The 20655-nt window shown below is 37.9% G+C and overlaps 2 protein-coding genes and 1 long non-coding RNA gene across 4 annotated transcripts in view; all 3 read left to right on the top strand.

Moving 5' to 3' along the window:
• Positions 1-421: 421 nt before the first annotated feature.
• LOC149034427 (methyltransferase-like protein 27) lies at positions 422-3409 on the top strand. Its single transcript, XM_089192951.1, has 3 exons — positions 422-844; positions 1220-1595; positions 2488-3409. The coding sequence occupies exons 1-3, from the start codon at positions 716-718 to the stop codon at positions 2664-2666; spliced, it is 684 nt and encodes a 227-aa protein (XP_089049077.1). The 5' UTR covers positions 422-715; the 3' UTR covers positions 2667-3409.
• Positions 3410-8208: 4799 nt separating this feature from the next.
• LOC113673309 (methyltransferase-like protein 27) lies at positions 8209-12779 on the top strand. Its single transcript, XM_089193097.1, has 4 exons — positions 8209-8335; positions 10194-10320; positions 11219-11594; positions 12444-12779. The coding sequence occupies exons 2-4, from the start codon at positions 10195-10197 to the stop codon at positions 12620-12622; spliced, it is 681 nt and encodes a 226-aa protein (XP_089049223.1). The 5' UTR covers positions 8209-8335; position 10194; the 3' UTR covers positions 12623-12779.
• Positions 12780-17397: 4618 nt separating this feature from the next.
• Positions 17398-20655, top strand: part of LOC149034408 (uncharacterized) — a 193981-nt gene continuing 190723 nt past the window's right edge. The window contains exons 1-2 of one of the 2 annotated variants that reach the window (XR_016182955.1): positions 17398-17773; positions 17865-17951. This is a non-coding gene — a long non-coding RNA (uncharacterized LOC149034408). Of the gene's footprint in view, positions 17952-20655 lie in introns of both variants that reach the window. The other variant, XR_016182954.1, reaches the window with a different exon arrangement.

Genomic DNA, 20655 nt, shown 5'->3' with positions numbered 1-20655 from the left:
ATAATTCAAAGTACAAAGTTGAATTTAAAGTGTGTAACAAAATGCTGATAAGACCTCTCACATTTTTAGACATCTACATAATTCTCCATTATGTTGCACCCTTTGTTCTGATAAGTGTTTTAGCATCTTGGATCACGCTTCTACAACTTTTCAACCTAAAATCAAAGAAGCTATCCACATTCAGCGGAAGAAACCTACACTTAATCATTAACTTCATTATGTTAATTTAAAACTTTCCTTGTAAATGCATACGTTGGTGTGTTACTATTGTTTGTTTTGTCCAATCAGCGCTTTGTTACACAATTTAAATTCAACTTTGTACTTTGTATTATTCAGAACATTCAACTCTGTAAATCACAGCAGTTATTCATTGCTCGTTGCCAGGTAGAAGGCTAAGCTATAAATTTTTTCAATTTGTTACTCAAAGAACAGCTTGGCGAAGAACGTGGAAATGAATTGCTTTTGTCAACCCCGTATTCCAAGGATCGCTTTGCCAGTCAATCATCAACCCTGCAGAGTGGTTCAAAGGCGATTGACGTGTTGGCAGCTGACTAGCGATAACAAGCACATGTAAAAAAGTTCTCGTAATTTTACACGTGTTCTGTTAAGGCTTTTCCCAAGGCTGAAAATCATTACAAAGCACCGCACTTCACATAATAAAAGCCTTCATCAGACAAGTGTATATGACATTTTGCATTTTGTTCCTCAATATAGAATGGATGAGAAACAGTTAAAAGCAAACTTAATGAAGTATTTCGGAGAGACAGCAGCAAAAATAACCAAAGAAACAACCGAAGTTGAGATCAAACGCATTTATGCTGCACGGTCAGCAACATATGACGAGGTACTCTAAAATAGTAAAATAATAATAATAATAATGGTCTGGGGGACCATGTGGCACATCGCTGTTTGACCCACCGGACACCTGATCCATTATTCAGGGCTGCGTTTCTCGAATGTTCCAGTACTACTGGAACATTCGGGTCCCGTTGCAACATTCTTAGATCCCAATTGAGGGAATAACAGTGCAGTCTTAGTATAGGTAATCATATGATTTCGAGTACAATTTGGAATAAATGAGCATTAGTTAATTTTTCAAAGACTAACCGTAAAGTTAACGGAGCTCTCGAGGAAAAGTGGCCCAAGGCGACACTAGACTACTGTCGTAGTTATCGAACAACTAATCTTAATAACCAGCTTGAACTTTCTCATCATATAGGAACATTCAGCGGCGCGCACTTCATATTTCAAGCCACTGGCCGAATCTTTGCATAACGCCCTTAAAGAAGTTAAACAGGACAAACCAAAGGATCAGATCAAAATCATTGACGTTGGAGCTGGGACAGGGCTTATAGGAGTTGAGCTCAAGAAACTCGGATACACCAATCTATGTGCTTTGGACATCTCAGCTGAGATGTTAAAGGAAGCAAAGAAGAAAGAGGTCTATACTGAGTTCATCTGTACGTCTTTGAACGGGCAGCCGATACTTCAGATTGAATCTGGGCAATTCGATGCTTTGATTTGTGGTGGGGCGCTCATTGCAGGGCTTATCGGCTCCTCTGCTTTCGTGGAGATGATAAGAATGGTTCAAACTGGTGGGTCTTTCGTAGGAGTTTACCGAGGCACAAGCAAGGATGTCTTCGGGTAGTCTGTTCTGTGGCTAATTGTTGGACTTGACGCTAAAGAATCATTTAGTCGCGGTTTCAAAGCAATCTCTTTTTGAATCTTTCAAACGCTGTAAAAAAAAAGAAAAAACTACAACAAAAACGGACACTAGCCTTTAAACATTATACTTTGATTAACCTTTGAGGGAACAATAATGTTTTTAAGCAAAAATGAAAAAAAAAGGGTCATTTTAGATTGAAGACATATCAGGATTTTAAAAAAGGAAAAAACGTTTAAAATCCTATCAAAAGTTTTTTGCTTGGTTGTTTTTGTTTTTTGAAAACCCAAACCGTGAGATGGATCAGGTAGTGAAGACTCACCTAACACCCTTCTTGATAAATTCCCTTAACATCTGGCATCTGACCCGTAAATCTTCTTCTAGGGTCAAATGTTCTCTCTGCAAATTCGTTTAAAGAATTTCTGGATATATCAAGATCACGCGCTCAAGCTGGTCTCTTCAACTTCTCTTTGGGTGATATTACAGTTTATAGGTTAACACTTTAACTCCCATGGGTGACCGAGACAGACTTTCTCCTTACAGTATCAATATGATATCAAGCAGACAAGTAATGGGAAAACAAAAGAAGATGTCAATGAGGGTATTATTGGTTAGTCCTATACCAAATTCTCCTAACTAACATCATAGGAATTATATGACAGACATTAAAGAGAATTACTAAAGAGATCTTAGGCGTGAAAGGGTTAACCAACTCAGAGAGTTAAATCTAATAAATACATGGACAAATAGGAAAAAGGATGGAAATGTCCCATGATAAGACCTTACAAGATACGCACTAAATTCCTATGTGGACTTCTTTGCAGATGGCGTCCTCTGTTTCAACATAATGAAAGAGGAATTAGAACACTATCAAGAAATGATGACAGAGCTGGAGAAAGCTGGCGATTGGATATGCATGTGCAAAGAGTCTTCACCTTTCTATGCAGCCGAGGACATGCCCAGTGATTGCTGGGGGTTCGTTTACAAAGTTTCGAAGAACTAAGAAACATGTATCATGGCAGTTACACCTAACTTATCTAGGCCATACAGGAAAATTATTGTTTTAGCTGACTTGAAACATCAGTTATAATGCTGTTGTGATGTTTTCATTGATGTTAAATCAAAAGCAAGTATATGAAACAAATCCAACTGTTCAAACGACATTGTCCTGATGTTGTACTTACAGTTTTGGAAATGCCAGTGGACAGCGACTGCCGACAGATTTTTCAAATTTTCTGTCACGGCTTGCGTTTCATTTCCTGATATTAAAAATTTCGCAAATATAGATGCCTTTTTAAAAAAGTTAAAAAATTTAGAGCCAAGACGGAGAAGAAATTGCTTATCCACTGAACAACTCAGGGGTCTTAGTATTGACTGAAACATTCAACACAAACTCAAAACTTGTTTTAGAAGCACAAATCTAACACAACCCTTGGTTTTTACTTGACTTCCACCATAAAAATAAAAATAAGAGGGGATTTTATAGCTTATCTCCGAAAGAAGAAAGACCTCTGAAACCTTCAGAAAGGTTTCAGCATCGTTGAGTTCTCTATTTTGAAAATAGAGCTATTTATAATTTCGGTTTTTCTTCGCTCGACACCGGAAAGCTGTAAAATATGAGCTATTGTGTGACATTTTATTCCCTGAGCATAAGAAAGATTAGAAAACGTGTTTAGATAAATGTTAGCAATTTCAAAATCGATAACTAATCACTTAAGAAGCCAAACAAGACAGCAAATGTTTGCATTACTTCATGGCCGCTACTTGTGTAGTGATGCCCATGCAGGTGGGCATGGGCATCAACTTGGCGTTCCCATCCGAAGCGCTATAAATTTATGTCAGTACACTGCGGGGAAGAAACGGATATAGGCGATCCTCGCAGCTATGAACACTACTGAACGAATAGTTGAAATAAGACCCAAAAAAAAATTCAGGCCCGTACGGGATTTGAACCATGACCTACGGGCCTAAATTTTTTTTCAGGTCTTATTTACACTACTCGTTCAGTGGTGTTTATAGCTGTGAGTATCGCTTATATCCGTCATCAGTGGAAATTGCTACAGACCTGAAACTTGGGAAATATTCTAAAATAGCTCACTCTCCATAGCAATCGAGCTATGAAGACAACGATGAAGATTGGCGAAGACTACAGCCAACATGAAGGACCGAAAAAATATATCTCACTTGCGCAGAGAAAAAAAATTGGTGTCTTTGGCTCAAGGCAGCCAAGAAAACATTTGCACGTGAGATCGAGGCTATTTGTTCCACATAGCCAAGCCAGCCAGCCAGCCAGTCCAAAATGGCGATCCCCTTGGGACTAGTCCATTAAATCCTTGAGAGTGACTTATCCAACGACACGATTAGTATGCGTTCTCCTTCGTTCAACGCAATTACATGACGAGGCAACGTTTTCTCCCAAGAATTGACGGCTGCATGTAAACATATATATCGTGCACTTTCATGCGAACGGAATCGAAATAAAGGTGTTCGATTTCAGGGTAATAGAGTTTGCACTTATCAAATATTTCAACTGCGTATATAATTACCAAATTTTTTTGACAAAACTTAACAAGATTTTGAAACCAAGTGCGTATGGTACTTTACAAAGTAAATCTTACAAATGACATGGAATGCATCCTATCGTTTACAGTTGTGGTTAAGGTCATAAGTGTTCTTACCCCACAAGGTAAAAACTGAAGAAAAGACTTTCAAAGTTAAGGTTTTCAACAAACAGTTTAATGATCAGGACACCTTCGAGGGCATCACAGAGTACATACACTTGGACTGACTGAGTGAATTACGTACGTTCTATCGAATTGACTGACCCACTTAAAGAAAAAATTAATCGTCTGCCTGATTGACTTGCTTAGGGTTAGGGTAAGGGCCAATCAAGTTTTAACTTACCTCATAACTCGTTGTACAGGAACAAGAATAAATGAATTCAAGTCCATTTTGCGACACTTTGGATTTTCACGACATGTCATCTTAAAATAAACAATAAGCAAATAAAATGATTAAATCTTACCAGAGAATAGGAGACGAATCGATTCTAGGCTAACCGTACTCTGTAAAAAAATAGTAAAGTACTTGTGAAATATTGAAATTTTACTCTGCGAAGGTCAATTTACCACACACATTTAGGAATATTCTTAGCAGCTCTCTTTTTTCTTCCAAAGGGATTACTGCAATGCAGATACAGCGGTCTTATAAATGAAAGAAATCTCAGAACCAGATTAAAATGCCTTTGTACCGTATTTCTTCACTTATAAGGCGATCTCGGCTATAAGGCGAGGCCCTAAAAGTTAGAGACCTTCCAACAGACTTGTGTCGTCCAAAAAAAAAAAAATAAAACCCATCGGCTAGAAGCCGAAAGCGAAATTCTTGATTGAAACCAGTCATTTGAGTGAGCGAACCTCGCGGAAAACATTGGGAAATGGCTCACTGAAAACAAAAGCTAATGAATTGAAATAAACACAAAAGAAAAAAGCTAACCAGTGAAGATGTAAATACTACCACGCGACTGCAGAAACACAACAATAATCTCAGTTACTGTAACCTGACAAACGTTTCAGTTGAGTATCTCTTTCGTTGCTGTTTTTTTTCTCATCATACCAAAAGCACGCCGCTCTTCATATACTATGGCTTTCAATATATAAAGATATCGTGGAAGCTGAGGAAAAAAACTCAAAAATCGCTTGATATTAAGGACTTAGCGAGTCCATGGTGCAACGCTGGAGAAGAGACCAGGTGACTATTCTTTCTGGCGAGCTTAAGATGACTGCAAAAGGTGCAAAAATGGGCCGTTTCACTCCCAAGAACTCTGAACTATAGACGAGCAAGCGATGGAGTGGTTTTCACAACGGAGAGATCAAAATATTTCATGTCTAATGCGAAATGAGAAGAGTTTTGCTGAGTTGAGTGATATCGTCTTTCAATGCGTGGTAAGCAAAGAGTCTGATTGATGGTCAGAAATACGTTGTTGTCATGGCAATTTTAAAGCATGTCACTTAAAGAGCGCTACAGTCAGAGAATTTACCGTCATTTCGTTTGCAATTAGACTTTGTTTTTGAATTCCAAACCCTTGGCTATAAGCTGAACCCCGTTTCTCTTGGAAAAATCTATTAAACTTTCGTGTCAAATACTGAAAAAATCGCTCGGCTCATAAGTGAAGAAATACGTTAAGTGCAGAATTGATATTTGTGTCGTGTTGATAAAACGTTGGATATACGAGGACACTTAACCTGTTTTGAATAGTAAAATTTCGTAAGCTTGAAATAAATCTACGCTCTCCAAAAATATGCTTCCAACGTTAACGTTAGAAAATTCCTAGATGTAACAAAGAAAGAAGAAGTCACTTACAAAGACAACTGAAAGGTGTGTTAGAAAAACAAAATTTGGCCTTTCAACATATGTCAGATTTATGCTGTTATCTTCTCAAGGCATCTGGGGATATACCCTACGGTGTACATGAATGACGGAATCCCACGAAAAAGTGTTCGAGTTATCAGAACTGGGATTTCTATCCAATTTTGCAAGCTTTCTCTACAAATGTTTTAAAAGATTCTCTGGATAAACTTGGAATTATGACCAGCATAACTTTTAAACGATTCTTGACATAAGGGCGTAACAAGTGGCAGCTCTGTTATTTACAGTTCTTTCTAGATTCCTTGATCTGGCTAATTCATGTACGCCCTGACACAGTCTGTCACGTGACCAGTTAATATGAAAGCCACCTGAACATCGCATAAATTAACGTTATGAAGGTTATTCAGGGTCTCTTCACTTCAGAGAACGCCACACTCTTAACTGACAAATTCCTACTTTGATGGTGTGCACCGTGGCGGCAGTGGTGTTCCTTCTTGCACTTAACTTATATCGCGTTATCATAACAAACAAATACTGCAATAAAGATGCGTGCCAACAGTACCACCCACCCAAAATTGTCAGGCCAACGAACTTGATGTCATCATCCATGACCAAATATAGTCATAACATGAGATTAGTCAACCCACTCTGTGCAGTGAAACAAAGATTTTGGTTGATTAACCCAAGCAGCTGTGACCGCATGGGTCTGTAGCTGCTCGCTTATATACATTTCTAGATCAGGTACACACGGTTTTAGTTCGGCTACATGACTCTCAAACGTCGCAACCTCAAGACAGCTGTGCACCCATGAACAGATTCAAGACCATCACTCCACAAGCCTATTGAAGCAGAGATATCAAAAACCGTTGATTCAATCAATTCCTTTTCATGATCATGATATTTCTTCCAACATCTGATATTTCCATGTTCTATACAGGGTATCCACTACTTGACCATACTGTCATTTTGAATTAACAGTTGGTTCTTACGTTAGCGTGCGCTCATGGCCAATATATGGGAAATTTAGACAGCGACAGAGAAGTTGCTCGAGGCGTCGCCGAGAGCAAGTCTAGCTTCTTGAGTGATCTCAAAACTTTCCACGCGCTTTATGTCTCCATGAACGCGCAAAGTAAAACAACGTAACCGAAATTGTTTGGATATTGTTTTCTTGCAATTTAAAACTTTTGGGAAAAGACAGCGCTCCATAAATGTAAAACAAATCGAATTTTTACTACGACGGTTCAACAACTTCCTCTAAAACTAAAAAAATGATAGTTTTAGCCAAAATGAACTTTAGGGTATTTTAAAATCTTATCGCCAAGTAATCTTTATTATTTTTATCTAACATTTTGATCAATGGAGAATGGAGAATGGAACCATTTAGAGGCACTTTGAAAAATTCTCACTGCCGGGAATTTGGTCTATTCGAGACCGTCGAATTTTTTACTAAAAAAAACTCTACGGAAATAACGGTTTAACAACTTGCTATTAAACTAAAACAAATAATAGTTTTAGCCAAAATGTACTTTTGAGTAATTTAAAATCTCATCGCCATATATTCTGTACTATTTTTATCTAACATTTTGATCAATGGAGAATGGAACCATTTAGAGGCACTTTGAAAAATTCTGACCACCGGGCATTTGGTCTATTCGAGACCGTGCCCGGCAGTCTGATAAGAAGCGTACAAAGTGTCGACAACCGGGCGATATGATAGGCTGCACAACACGGATAATTTGTCCTCTTAAAAGCCAAATTAATCTGACATTTTTAAACAAACATCTGATAATCTTAACAAGTTTGAAAGAACCTTTCGGTGGAAACTCTGTGAAAATTTCTGACTGCCAGACATTTCGTTTATTTTAGAACGAGACAGCGTATTCTGAAAATAGAAAAAATGATAGTTTTAGCCAAAATGTACTTTTAAGTATTTTGAAATCTGATCTTCGAGTATTCTCTAATATTTTTACCTCACATTTTTTATAAGGAAAAACTAAATATACCATTTATGAGCGAGAAATTTCAGAATTCTTTGCGTTTAAGCGACCCGCGTAATAGATTCGCCTTGCTTGATTCATTGTCTACTTTGTAGACACCGTGGTCTAAAATAACCATTCAAGGCTAGTTGATTGGCATGCCCACCCATGCCTATCTTTAGTGACTATATAAGCATGTACTTCATAGTTCATTTAGTAGCATGCGCACCACAAATCAGGGAGAGGTCAGTAAAAAGTATTCAGAGAGAGAATCAAATTGTAAGAGTCGAAGAAATTAACCAGAGCTCCACAGAGTGGGGAAAAATTGGATGTAAGTAGAATTGATTGTGTATTAGAGAACCGAGAAAGGCAGATCGAGAGTACTAAGCGCTTTTTGCTGAGTATGGTGGGCTTCACGGCGCATAGTTTCCTCCTTAAGTGCGACTCAAAATTATTCTGAACTCTTCAGTAACGTATTTTTTTTGCTCAGCTAATGTCATGTTCGCAGAATCATTAGTATGAAAATAGTGGCCTTGCACTTGAAACTGTAACTCGACGAACAAATCACAAGAACAATTCAGGGAGAGGTCAGTAAAAAGTATTCAGAGAGAATAAAATTGTAAGAGTCGAAGAAATTAACCAGAGTTCCACAGCGTGGGAAAAATTGGATGTAAGTAGAATTGATTCTGTATTGGAGAACCGAGAAAGGCAGATCGAGAGTACTTAATGCTTTTTGCTGAGTGTGATGGGCTTGACGGGGCATAGTTTTCTCCCTAAGTGCGACCCAACATTATTCTGAACTCTTCAGTAACGTTTTTGTTTTGCTCAGTTACTGTAATGTTCACAACATCACTAGTATGAAAATAGTAGCCTTGAGACTGTAATTTCAGTGAAAATTTAAAATTTACATTGGACTTCCATGTGCGACCCAACATTATTCAGTAACTCTTAACAGTTAACTCCGTAACACTTAACTCTTCAGAAACGTATTTTTTTTTTGCTCAGCTAATGTAATGTTTTCAACATTATTAGTATGAAAATAGTAGCCTTGAAACTGTCATTTCGTTGAACATTTAAAATTTACATTGGACTTCCATTCCAAAGTATTGTGAAGCATTGAAGACGAGTGAAAGCAAATGCAATGAAGTTTTCTTGGTTTTTCCGATGATACATGGTTTCTTGCCGCAGATACATGGTAACCAGAAATTAGTGTTGTACGGCGAACAGCTTGTTCTGGATTCATTCCATTGTATGATTATTCTTCTGATTGTCGTGTTTTGTTCACCTTCAAAATGTAACACCATCGACCGTGTATTTGCTTCCCACAATTCGGAAATACTATAAGAAGTGGTTAGGATTTTGAGGCAAATTTATGATAAATTCAACAGAAACATTGAGACTAGTGATACTGTTTGTTTTGTCTGTGGTAGAGAACTGCACTTGACGTGAAGATTAGCTTTAATTGTTTTATAAAGGACATTGAACTCTTTAAAAACATGTTTCGACAGTTCTTCTGTCATCTTCAGTTCTGAATAATACAAAGTACAAAGCTGAATTTAAAGTGTGTAACAAAATGCTGACTGGACAAAACAAACAATAGTAACAGAACGATGTATGCATTTACAAAGAAAGTTTTAAATTAACATGATAAAGTTGATAATTAAGTGTAGGTTTTTCCCATTGAATGTGGATAGCTTCTTTGATTTTAAGTTAAAAAGTTGTGGAAGCATGATCTAAGATGCTAAAACACTTATCAGAACAAAGAGTGCGTCATTGTAGAGAATTATGTAGATGTCTCAAAATGTGAGAGGTCTTATCACTGACCATGCGACGAGTGTTTTAACATCTTAGATCACGCTTCCCCAACTTTTCAACTTGAAATCAGTTATTCATTGCTCGTTGCCAGTTAGAAGGCTAAGCTATTAATTTTTCAACTTGTTACTCAAAGAACAGCGTGGCTTTGAACGAGGATGGGAAATGAATTGCTTTTGTCAACCTCGTATTCCAAGAATCGCTTTGCAATCATCATCAATCTTACAGAGGTTTACAAAAAAATTATCGCAATTTTACACATGTATTGTTAAGGCTTTTCTCAGGGCTGGAAATCATTACAAAGCACCGCAATTCACATAATAAAAGCCTTTATCAGACAAGTGTATACGATATTTTGCATTTTTTCCTCTATATAGAATGGACGAGAAGTTAAAAGCAAGCTCAACGAAGTATTTCGGAGAAACAACAGCAAAAGTAACCAAAGAAACAACCGAAGATGAAATCAAACGTATCTATGCTGCACGGTCAGCAACATATGACGAGGTATTCTAAAATAGTAAAATAATAATAATAAGGGTTTGGGGCACGATGCGGCACATTGCCGTTTGACCCACCGGACGTCTGATCCATCATTCAGGGTTGCGTTTCTCGAATGTTCCAGTACTACCGGAACATTCGAGCCCGATGCAACATTCCTAGATCTTAATTGAGGGAATAATAGTGCAGTCTTAGTCTAGGTAATCATATGATTTCGAGTGCTATTTGGAATAAATGAGCACGAGTAAATGTTTTGAAAGACTAAAATAATTTCACGAGCTCGAAGGGCGAATGCAATTTGTGGTCTTTGAAAAAGTTTAAACGTGCTTATTTCTTCCAAATTGCACAAGAAAAAGCATTTGATTACCTATTAATAATATATATGAAAAAATACGTGGTAGCTTATCATAATTATGCAGAAGCAAAGCGCGCGCATCAAGTGCAAAAATGATTTTTTCACTGCAAGTGACATTGTGCGTTCGGTCAAAACAACCGCGAACGATAAAAACAATAATATACAACGATATTTTCACATCTTTAAGGCGCAAAAAAGTTCAAAATCCGGATGAACAGTTGAAGGAATTGTTCGGTCTGGTTTGCTACTTCTTTGCACTGAATTAACCCTTTTCTGCATTGAATTACCTAACAACTTCATTCATCTTAACCAATCAGAACAGAGTAATATTTTCATGTATCTTATTAGCTCAAAAACTAGTTTATTTTACCTTATTCCCCGATATTTTCTTTATTTAAGTTCAAAATTTTGAAGGAAAAATCTCGATTTTTCGGGTCCGTAAAGTTACCGGAGCTCTCAAGGAAAAGTGGCCCAAGGCGACACCAGACTAGTGTCATATTTATCGAACACCAAATCATAACAATCAGCTTGAACTTTCTCATCATATAGGAACATTCAGCGGCTCGCGCTTTATATATCAAGCCACTGACCGAATCTTTGCATAACGCCCTTAAAGAAGTTTACCAGGACAAGGCAAAAGATCAGATCAAAATCATTGACGCCGGAGCTGGAACGGGACTTATAGGAGTTGAGCTCAAGAAACTCGGATACACCAACCTGTGCGCTTTGGACATCTCGGCTGAGATGTTAAAGGAAGCAAAGAAGAAAGAGGTCTATACTGAGTTCATCTGCACGTCTTTGAACGGGCAGCCGATACCTCACATTAAATCAGGGCAGTTCGATGCTTTGATTTGTGGTGGGGCGCTCAGTACAGGGCGTATCGGCTCATCTGCTTTCGTGGAGATGATAAGAATGGTTCAAACTGGTGGGTCTTTCGTAGGAGTTTACCGAGGCACAGATATAATTGACCCACGGATGTCCGCGGGGAGTCTGTTTTGTGGCTAATTGTTGGACTTGACACAAAAACAATCAGTTGGTCGCGGTTCTAAAGCATCTGTGGTTGAAGAAATTTGCCCACAATGTTTTGAATCTTTCAAACGCTGTTAAAAAAACAACTACAACAAAAACGGACACAAGCCCTTAAGCATCATACGTTGATAAACATTTGAAAAAAATAATAATGTTTTTTAACAAAATTGAAAAAAAGGATTGTGAAAAATGAAGAACGTGTAAAATCGTCTGGCAATTTTTTTGCTTGCTTATTTTTGTTTTTTTGAATACTCAAACCATGAGATAGATCAGGTAGTGAAGACTCACCTAAGACCCTTCTTGATAAAGTCCCTTAACATCTGGCATCTGGCCCGTAAATCTTCTTCTGGGGTCAAATCTTCTCTCTGCAAATTCGTTTAAAAGAATTTCTTGATATATCAAGATCACCCCAAGATGGTCTCTTCAACTTCTTTTTGAATGATATTACAGGTTATAGATTAACCCTTTAACTCCCATGAGTGACCAAGACAGAATTTCTCCTTACAGCATTAATATGATATCAAGCAGACAAGTAATGGGAAAACAAAAGAAGATGTCAATGAGGGTATTATTGGTTAGTCCAATACCAAATTCTCCTAACTAACATCATAGGAATTGTATGACAGACTTTAAAGAGAATTACTAAAGAGAGTTAAATCTAATAAATACATGGACAAATAGGAAAAAGGATGGAACTTTCCCATGTTAAGATCCGCACTAAATTCCGATGTTAACTTCTTTGCAGATGGCGTCCTCTGTTTCAACATAATAAAGGAGGAATTAGAACACTATCAAGAGATGATGACGGAGCTGGAGAAAGCTGGCGAATGGATGTGCATGTCCAAAGCGTCTTCACCTTTCTACGCAGCCGAAGACCTGCCCAGTGAATGCTGGATGTTCTTTTACAAAGTTTCGAAGAACTAAGAAACATGTACCATGGCCATTAAGCTCAACTCATCTAGGCCATAATAGAAAATCATTGTTTTAGCTGACTTTAAACGTCAGTTATAATGCTGTTGTGATATTTTGATGTTAAAACTAAAGAAATTTCATGAAATAAATCAAACTGTTCAAACGACATTGCCCTGATGTTGTACTTACGTTTTTGCGCGTGCCGGTGGGCGGCGAGCCCGCAGCCATTTCAATTTTTTTTTTTACGACTCGCGTTTCGTTTCTTGATATTTTTCATTGTACTAATTTCGAAACTACTGATACTTTTTTCTTGGATTTAAACACAGCAGAGAAAAAAGCTTTTAAGGTGGAACTGGTAAGTACCAGGCCTCGAGAAATTTGGGTCAATACGGAGAAGAAACTTCTCGTCCACTGAACAACTCAGTGGTCATAAAATTGGCTGAAACGTTTAACACAAACTTAAAACCTGTTATCAAAGCACAAATCTAACACAACCCTTGGTTTTTACTTGACTTCCACCATAAAAATCCAAAATAAGAAGGGGTATTACAGTTTACCTCCGAAAGACGAAAGACCCCTAAACCTTAAGAAAGATTTGTAAATAGAGCCATTTCTAATTTCGGGTTTTCTTCGTTCGACACCGGAAAGCTGTAAAGTATGAGCTATCGTGTGACATTTTATTCCCTGAGTACAAGAAAGATCAGAAAACGTGTTCAGATAATTAAATGCTAGCAATTTCAAAATCGACAACCGATCACTTTAGCAGCAAAACAAGACAGAAAGAAACTTTTGTGATTTTCTTTCGCCCCTCTCTCTCTCTTATCATTTTTCATAATTACCAATTTTTGCATAACCATCTTGCAGACCAACATTGAGACAGGCGCGGTAGTTGTAGGTGTCCCGAAAAATCTGTCTGGGAGTGTGGATGAATGGATCAGGAAGGCTAAATCATGCAATATTGCTTTCCTAACTGAAAACCTTTACGTGTGTGGATGGTTGTGGATTTTTTTGAGTGTTTCTCCAACACTTAAGATATTATTTCAATTAAGAACCACCTTGCTTACATCAACTCGAATATTTATTAGATCATTAAGATTATTAAGCTGAAAAACTCCCGTGTAAATACTTTATCATCTAGGTATGCTGGTTGAAATAGTTTTCTCTTCGTTTAAGCCTAACCGGTTTTGAACTCCCACCCGTCAGTTAATCGTACAGCTCTATGTACAAGAGCCAAATCGTGCTCGTCTCTGTCGACTGTCTACTGATTGACGACCTAATTAATTATTCTTTATTATACATTCCAAAATTCCAGTTTATACATCATTCTGTTCTTTGCTTTCAGAATGGGATATCCATTTAACTTTACAGCGACAGGTAAGAATTTAAGAGAGTGTCTCTGTAAGAGCGGTCCGGTCGATTTTGCTTGAGACTCGGATTTCGCTCGTTTCTCGTGTGTTGTAAGAAATTCATGTACCTATACTAAAACCACAATCAGTTTGATCGGATCTCTTTATTTTTCAGAGTTTTACGGAAATTAAATTTCACTCGAGCGAAGGCTTGTCGTGACACTTTTCAAGACTTTAATTTCATACAACTTTGGAGGACAATTTACAAAAAACTACGAAACTCAGCAAAAAACAAATACCACAGCCATGTATATTAACTCTATCTTATCTATCGAGGCGACTTTCGTAACCATCACGTGTCAATCAAGGAAACAGGAAGACTTAAATGATACCTTATCGGTTCGCCTAAATCAAACACGCCAAAACCGATCAAATTCAAGGTAAATTTTTGAAAAAGTGAGGCGTTCTTAACTGATCCAACTAACATAGCTAGGAAGTAGGTGCCATAGAAAAGGTAACTATACAAAAAAACTTTGCGGCTCGACCTTTACGAGAACTTTATAACTCCGTGAACTTACCTAATTTTCGGCAATCTCCAAGTTTGGCCGCCATTTTGAGGGACTTGTCAACATGAAGCGTAACCGATATAAATCAAGCAGGTTAATCTGAAACCGTCAGAAATATATAAGAAAGCAATTCAAATGAACTTTACTTTCAATTCAAGCGGCAAAATCTGAAATTGTTTGTTAAACTTACCATCCCCATGCGACCATTTATTCCAACAATCTGCACTACAACTTTCTGAATTCCCCTCGTCGATTCCACCGCAAGAAATAACCTGTGCCACCCAAGCTTCGACTCGAATGTGAAGTACGAATCAAATAACATAACTGCTTCATCGTCGCGGCAATATCATGCTGGTATTTTGATTTTCCGATCGACAAGAACGGTGATCACGAATCGATCGGTTTGTTTACCCCGTAAACGTGACCGCTGACCAGCTGCTGAGTGAAAACAGTACGGTTCAGTAGCGAGGGGCGGGGTGAGGGGTGGATGCGGGCAGATTATCAGAAGGTTTTTGGGAACATTCGATAAACATTAGGATTCTCAGTCTTAATGCGAAGGCATACTTCGTGTTGCAGACAACTTTTGTTTTACTTAGTATTCTTTTTTATTTCAAATACACCTCGTTCCAACTAGGACTAGCATCAGTTCATAGATTTAAAAACAAATCTTTACCACGTAAATAAATGTGTTTAGATAATCGAGATAACCATTGAACCTCTTGTATCGCACCGGAAATAAGGTGTCTTGTCTTTGCCCAACTCTGAGAGCGTGGAGCGGCGAAGACGCGAGATACGAGTCTCGCGTCTCGCGGATTCACCATGCTCATAGGATACGCGTGACCTCACTCTCTTTAAGAAAAATAAGAGACTACTCGAAGTCTGTATTCCGTTCAACCATTTTATAAGAGTGACGCGAGTCTTTCAATTGAATGAGAAAGTCACAAACCCATTCTTTACCTCACTAGCGTAACCACTGACCACTCACGAATTACAGTAGGCTTCTCCTTTGACGCGGAAATTGAAATCGTATCGAATATACAAAGTTATAATGAGTTCCTTTAGATCTCCCGAACTTGTATCGCGTTGGAAACAATTACAAGTGCAGGAAGAAGTCATTCACAAGCGAGACGTTCATTATGTCTCAGGACTGCTTTTTGAATAGCAAAGATGGAAAAAGCTTTGGTTCATCTTGTGGCTTAAGTGGTTTGGTACGACTGTCTGAATACAATGACGAAGTAAAACATCATTTGATAAGCTGCCATCTGTCTAAAGAGGTTTTTAAGTGAAAATGAGCTAATCTTGGCAAGGATTGGCCTATTTCACCTCGCTTAGGAGGATAAACAAAATAAATGTGGATTTGCTATAGGCATCGCTACACTCTGGGGAAGTTTTGGAGAAGTGCAAAGGTAACACGTCAGTATCCTGATCATGATGGTGTCAGGAAGCGTATCCAAGGCAGAGATGTAATTACCTTGCATATGTCTCAGGACGTTCAAAAGCTGTTTGGAGTTATTATTCCAGTTGAATCAGGTGGTCTTCAGTAACATTTTTCTGTTATCTATTTTTGTCACGTGACATATCTGCTCGAAAAGAGAAGAAATTCTTTGTTAGATGAAGGGTACTTAAGTACACATCACGTTGAAAAAAAATAGATCTATGTGTAAGTGCTTTTCATCACAGATGGAAATATGTACAAAGTTGCTCGGTTGATAATCAATAATGTTTTTGTAGAAGATCAAATCACCTGACAACGCAATATACTTACTCATGCGTACGGTTCACAATTATTTGCGGTCAGTTTTCCTCAGTTTGTATGATTCTCCTTAACCGATATGATTAAATTTGCAGACTAAAACACCCCTTATTTGATTAAGAATAATAAAAGTAAACAGTGCATGTCGGTTTTTAATTCCTGATGGATGCTACTGGGCTTTACTTTAACTGAGAAATTTGCAATCGCTTACCTCAGCTCACTATGTCCCATGCCGTAAGAAGCACAAGAAAAAAGTTGATGATAGTGAGTCTTGGCTGAGACAAGAAGAATCAGAGAAGAATCTACTGTCCCCAGAAACGCCACTTTTAAACACGAGACAACTAAGGTAAATTGAATGAATTGTTATTTGTTTTATTTAAAACTATCGTTCAGATTATAAGATACGCGAAAAACTCTCCCCACCGATTTTTTCCTACATTCTGTTAATCAAAAGTTTCAATAATTATAAAGGCTTTCTTTTTGATCGTCTTAATAGTAACAGTTTCCAGGATCCAAGGGGAGCAAAAGAGAGAACAATTTTCTGTGTAGCTAGGTAAGGCGACATGCCGGCTTTATACTTCTTCCGGCGTGATAACGATAATGATGACAACAATGGGCAAAAAGCACCGTCCGCTAATGATGACGATTATCATAGTTATTAACAATTCTCAGTTATAGTCCTGAAAAAAAACTCAAGGGGTCCTTTGAACCATCCTCTTAATCTCGCCAGAAGTCAAAGTTGCCTAAACTCATTCTAAGGTTCGTGCGATTTTACGACGAATTTTCAATTCCGGTGTGTTGCACGCGCGACTTTTGATAGAAAAAACCTGCACGTGCCATAGCTTAAAAGAACGTGTCAGCTGAATGAATCAAATCTCTATCACTTTGCATACATTCTTGGGAACAGAAAAAATTACTTAGAGCAAACATTCTAAGTATAGTGTTCATTCCGTGCAATGGGGCATAAATAAAAGGTTCTGGTGGAAAAGACATTTTATACCACTGATGACAAGCAAAAAGGTTATATGGGTGCCCGGTTAAAAATATATTGATAACTCTATTAATTAATACCAGTCCTAATTTAAAGGAGAAAGTTATGAGAATAAAATAAAAATTGTCTGTACCTCGAACCATGCCTTCACTGTTTAGACTGATAGTCCTAAAGCTTTTTGAGCATGCATTCGAATATCTTATGACGATAAGCTCGCCAACCACCCCACCCCGCGCTATGCTGTTTTCACTTAGCGGCTGGTCAGCGGTCACGTTTACGAGGTAAACAAACCGATCTATTCCTGATCACCGTTCTTGTCGATCGGAAAATCAAAATACCAGCGTGATATTGCCGCGAAGATGAAGCAGTTATGTTACTTGATTCGTACTTCATATTCGAGTCGAAGCTTGGGTGGCACAGGTTATTTCTTGCGGTGGAATCGACGAGGGGAATTCGGACACTAGTTGTAGTGTTTGAATTGTTGAAAGAAATGGTCGCATGAGGATTGTAAGTTTAACGAACAATTTCAAATTTTGCCGCTTGAATTGAAAGAAAAGTTCATTTGAATTGCTTTCGTATGTATTTCTGACGGTTTTAGATTAACCTGCTTGATTTATATCGGTTACGCTTCATGTTGACAAGTCCCTCAAAATGGCGGCCAAACTTGGAGATTGCCGAAAATTAGGTAAGTTCACGGAGTTATAAAGTTCTCGTAAAGGTCGGGCCGCAAAGTTTTTTTGTATAGTTACCTTTTTTATGGCACCTACTTCCTAGCTATGTTAGTTGGATCAGTTAAGAACGCCTCACTTTTTCAAAAATTTACCTTGAATTTGATCGGTTTTGGCGTGTTTGATTTAGGCGAACCGATAAGGTATCATTCAAGTCTTCCTGTTTCCTTGATTGACACGTGATGTTTACGAAAGTCGCCTCGATAGATAAGATAGAGTTAATATACATGGCTGTGGTATTTGTTTTTTTGCTGAATTTCGTAGTTTTTTGTAAATTGTCCTCCAAAGTTGTATGAAATTAAAGTCTTGAAAAGTGTCACGACAAGCCTTCGCTCGAGTGAAATTTAATTTCCGTAAAACTCTGAAAAATAAAGAGATCCGATCAAACTGATTGTGGTTTTAGTATAGGTACATGAATTTCTTACAACACACGAGAAACGAGCGAAATCCGAGTCTCAAGCAAAATCGACCGGACCGCTCTTACAGAGACACTCTCTTAACCTCCTGATAAGCTTCCAAGCCTACAGGACTACTTTATCTTAGGATGAAGGAACCATCACATATTCCTCAAATGTTATTGGTGCATTTGCAGCTTCATTTATCATGCATATTTCTGTAAAGTTGTAATCAGATAGTTGGCTGCAATAGGACAGCTGTAATCGAATACCTGTAATCGGACTGTTGAAGCAGCCAATCGCACTAAATCCTCTCAGCTAAATCCACCAATCACAGAATCGATTACAATAACCATGACAACAATCACAAAGAAAAACTAGGGAATTTCCAAAATAGAGGAATTTTTAACTAAAGGCATTGCCTTCACTGGAGATATTTTTCCTGGGTGTATTTGTTTATTCGGAAATTGAAATGTTTATGATCAATTTTCCTCAAAGCTTTGTCAAAGTATGATGTTTAAAGGCTAGTGTCCGTTTTTGTTGTAGTTGTTGTCTTTTTTTTTTCATATGGCGCATAAAGTATTCAAAACATTGTGAACAAATTTCTTCAAACACAAATGATTTGGAACCGCGACCAAATGATTCTTTAGAGTTAAGTCCAACAATTAGTCACAGAACAGACTCCCCGCGGACATGGGAAGGTCAAATACATCTGTGCCTCGGTAAACTCCTGAGAAACACCTACCAGTTTTAACCATTCTTATCATCTCCACGAACGCAGCACCACACCCCACCACAAGTCAAAGCATCGAATTGCCCTGATTTAATCTGAGGTATCGACTGCCCGTTCAAAGACGTGCAGATGAACTCAGTATAGACCCCTTTCTTCTTTGCTTCCCTTAACATCTCAGTTGAGATATCCAGAACACATAGGTTGGTGTATCCGAGTTTCTTGAGCTCAACTCCAACCAGCCCTGTCCCAGCTCCAGCGTCAATTTTGATTTTGACCCATTGGTTTGTCCTGGTAAACTTCTTTAAGGGCGTTATGCAAAGATTCGGCCAGTGGCTTGAAATATGAAGTGCGCGCCGCTGAATGTTCCTATATGATGAGAAAATCCAAGCCGGTTATTAAGATTAGATGTTCGATAAATACGACACAAGTCTGGTGTCGCCTTGAGCCCCTTTTCCTCGAGAGCTCCTGTAACTTTACGGACCCGAAAAGCTGATCTGTTTTCAATCAAAATCGAGATTTTGCTCTAAAAAATTTGAACTTAAACAATGAAAATATTGGGGAACAAGGTAAATTAAATAAGTTTTGAACTAAGACTGCACAATCATTCCCTTAATTAAGATCTATGAATATTGCCCGAATGTTCCGGTAGTACCGGAACGTTCACGAAACGCAACCGTGAATAATGAATCAGGTGTCCGGTGGGTCAAACGGCACCACAGTTTATGTGATAAAAAAGCTTCTTACACGTCCTTCATGGGACATGATGAAGAGGAACTCGGATGAGTTGGTATATGATCAACGTCTTTACGCTTTGCATAGCTTTAGTTCTAGGGGTGCCGCATCCATCGAAACTAAATTGAGGAAAAATCCATCAAGAGAGCGGCTGTTGAAACTCCATAGCCGTTGGAAATCCGATTCTGCCGAGGACATGTATGTTAAAGAACAGGTTCAAGAGAGACTTGATGTTGACAAAATTGCTGGAATCTAGAATTTATTTCAAGTAATTAGATCTAAAATTATAGAATTGATCTCTTATTTTTGTGATCTATGAATTTGATAGGTTTTTGGAATAAACTTTTCCGTAGGTACTTGCTCAACCTGAAACAAGCTACCCAAATTGTATTTACTGTAGTTCTTCTATTGTCTCTGTATTATCTAGTTTTCTGTCCGAATTAGAAGGAAAATAGTTTCAATCCGGATGAATGTGGTGAGGGTAAAAAGTAAATTAAAAGGCTTTTCTCCTGTAAGTTCAAGTCTTTCAAAGAATTTTGCATATAGTTACTTTGAACTTCTGGTTTTTTTTCCACGATATGATGTTTTAAACTGAAAAAGCATCATGGCAAGATAAAGATATTTCAATCGTGGAAATCCGATGTTTTTTAATGCTGTAGTTTTTACAACCAAGCAATACTTTTTTCCCACAACTTTCCATTATGCTTTTACTAATAAAAAAGACCTTTAAAGTGGCCTGTTTTCGAATGTAACGCAGGATAGAAGATTCAGATTGAAAGCGTCTGAAAATGTCCATGATTT

The sequence above is a fragment of the Pocillopora damicornis genome, chromosome 14, assembly GCF_964200805.1.
Source record: "Pocillopora damicornis chromosome 14, jaPocDami1.2, whole genome shotgun sequence".
NCBI classification, from domain to species: Eukaryota; Metazoa; Cnidaria; class Anthozoa; order Scleractinia; family Pocilloporidae; genus Pocillopora; species Pocillopora damicornis.
Note: the sequence above shows the minus strand (reverse complement) of the source record. Positions and strands in the feature narration are given on the sequence as shown.

Bases quoted from the DNA above. Each gene is read 5' to 3' on its own strand.
- LOC149034427 (XM_089192951.1), top strand. From the start codon at position 716: ATGGATGAGAAACAGTTAAAAGCAAACTTAATGAAGTATTTCGGAGAG. The intron at 845-1,219 runs GTACTCTAAAAT...CTCATCATATAG, and splicing joins GGTCAGCAACATATGACGAG to GAACATTCAGCGGCGCGCAC. The intron at 1,596-2,487 runs GTGGGTCTTTCG...ACTTCTTTGCAG, and splicing joins GATAAGAATGGTTCAAACTG to ATGGCGTCCTCTGTTTCAAC.
- LOC113673309 (XM_089193097.1), top strand. From the start codon at position 10,195: ATGGACGAGAAGTTAAAAGCAAGCTCAACGAAGTATTTCGGAGAAACA. The intron at 10,321-11,218 runs GTATTCTAAAAT...CTCATCATATAG, and splicing joins GGTCAGCAACATATGACGAG to GAACATTCAGCGGCTCGCGC. The intron at 11,595-12,443 runs GTGGGTCTTTCG...ACTTCTTTGCAG, and splicing joins GATAAGAATGGTTCAAACTG to ATGGCGTCCTCTGTTTCAAC.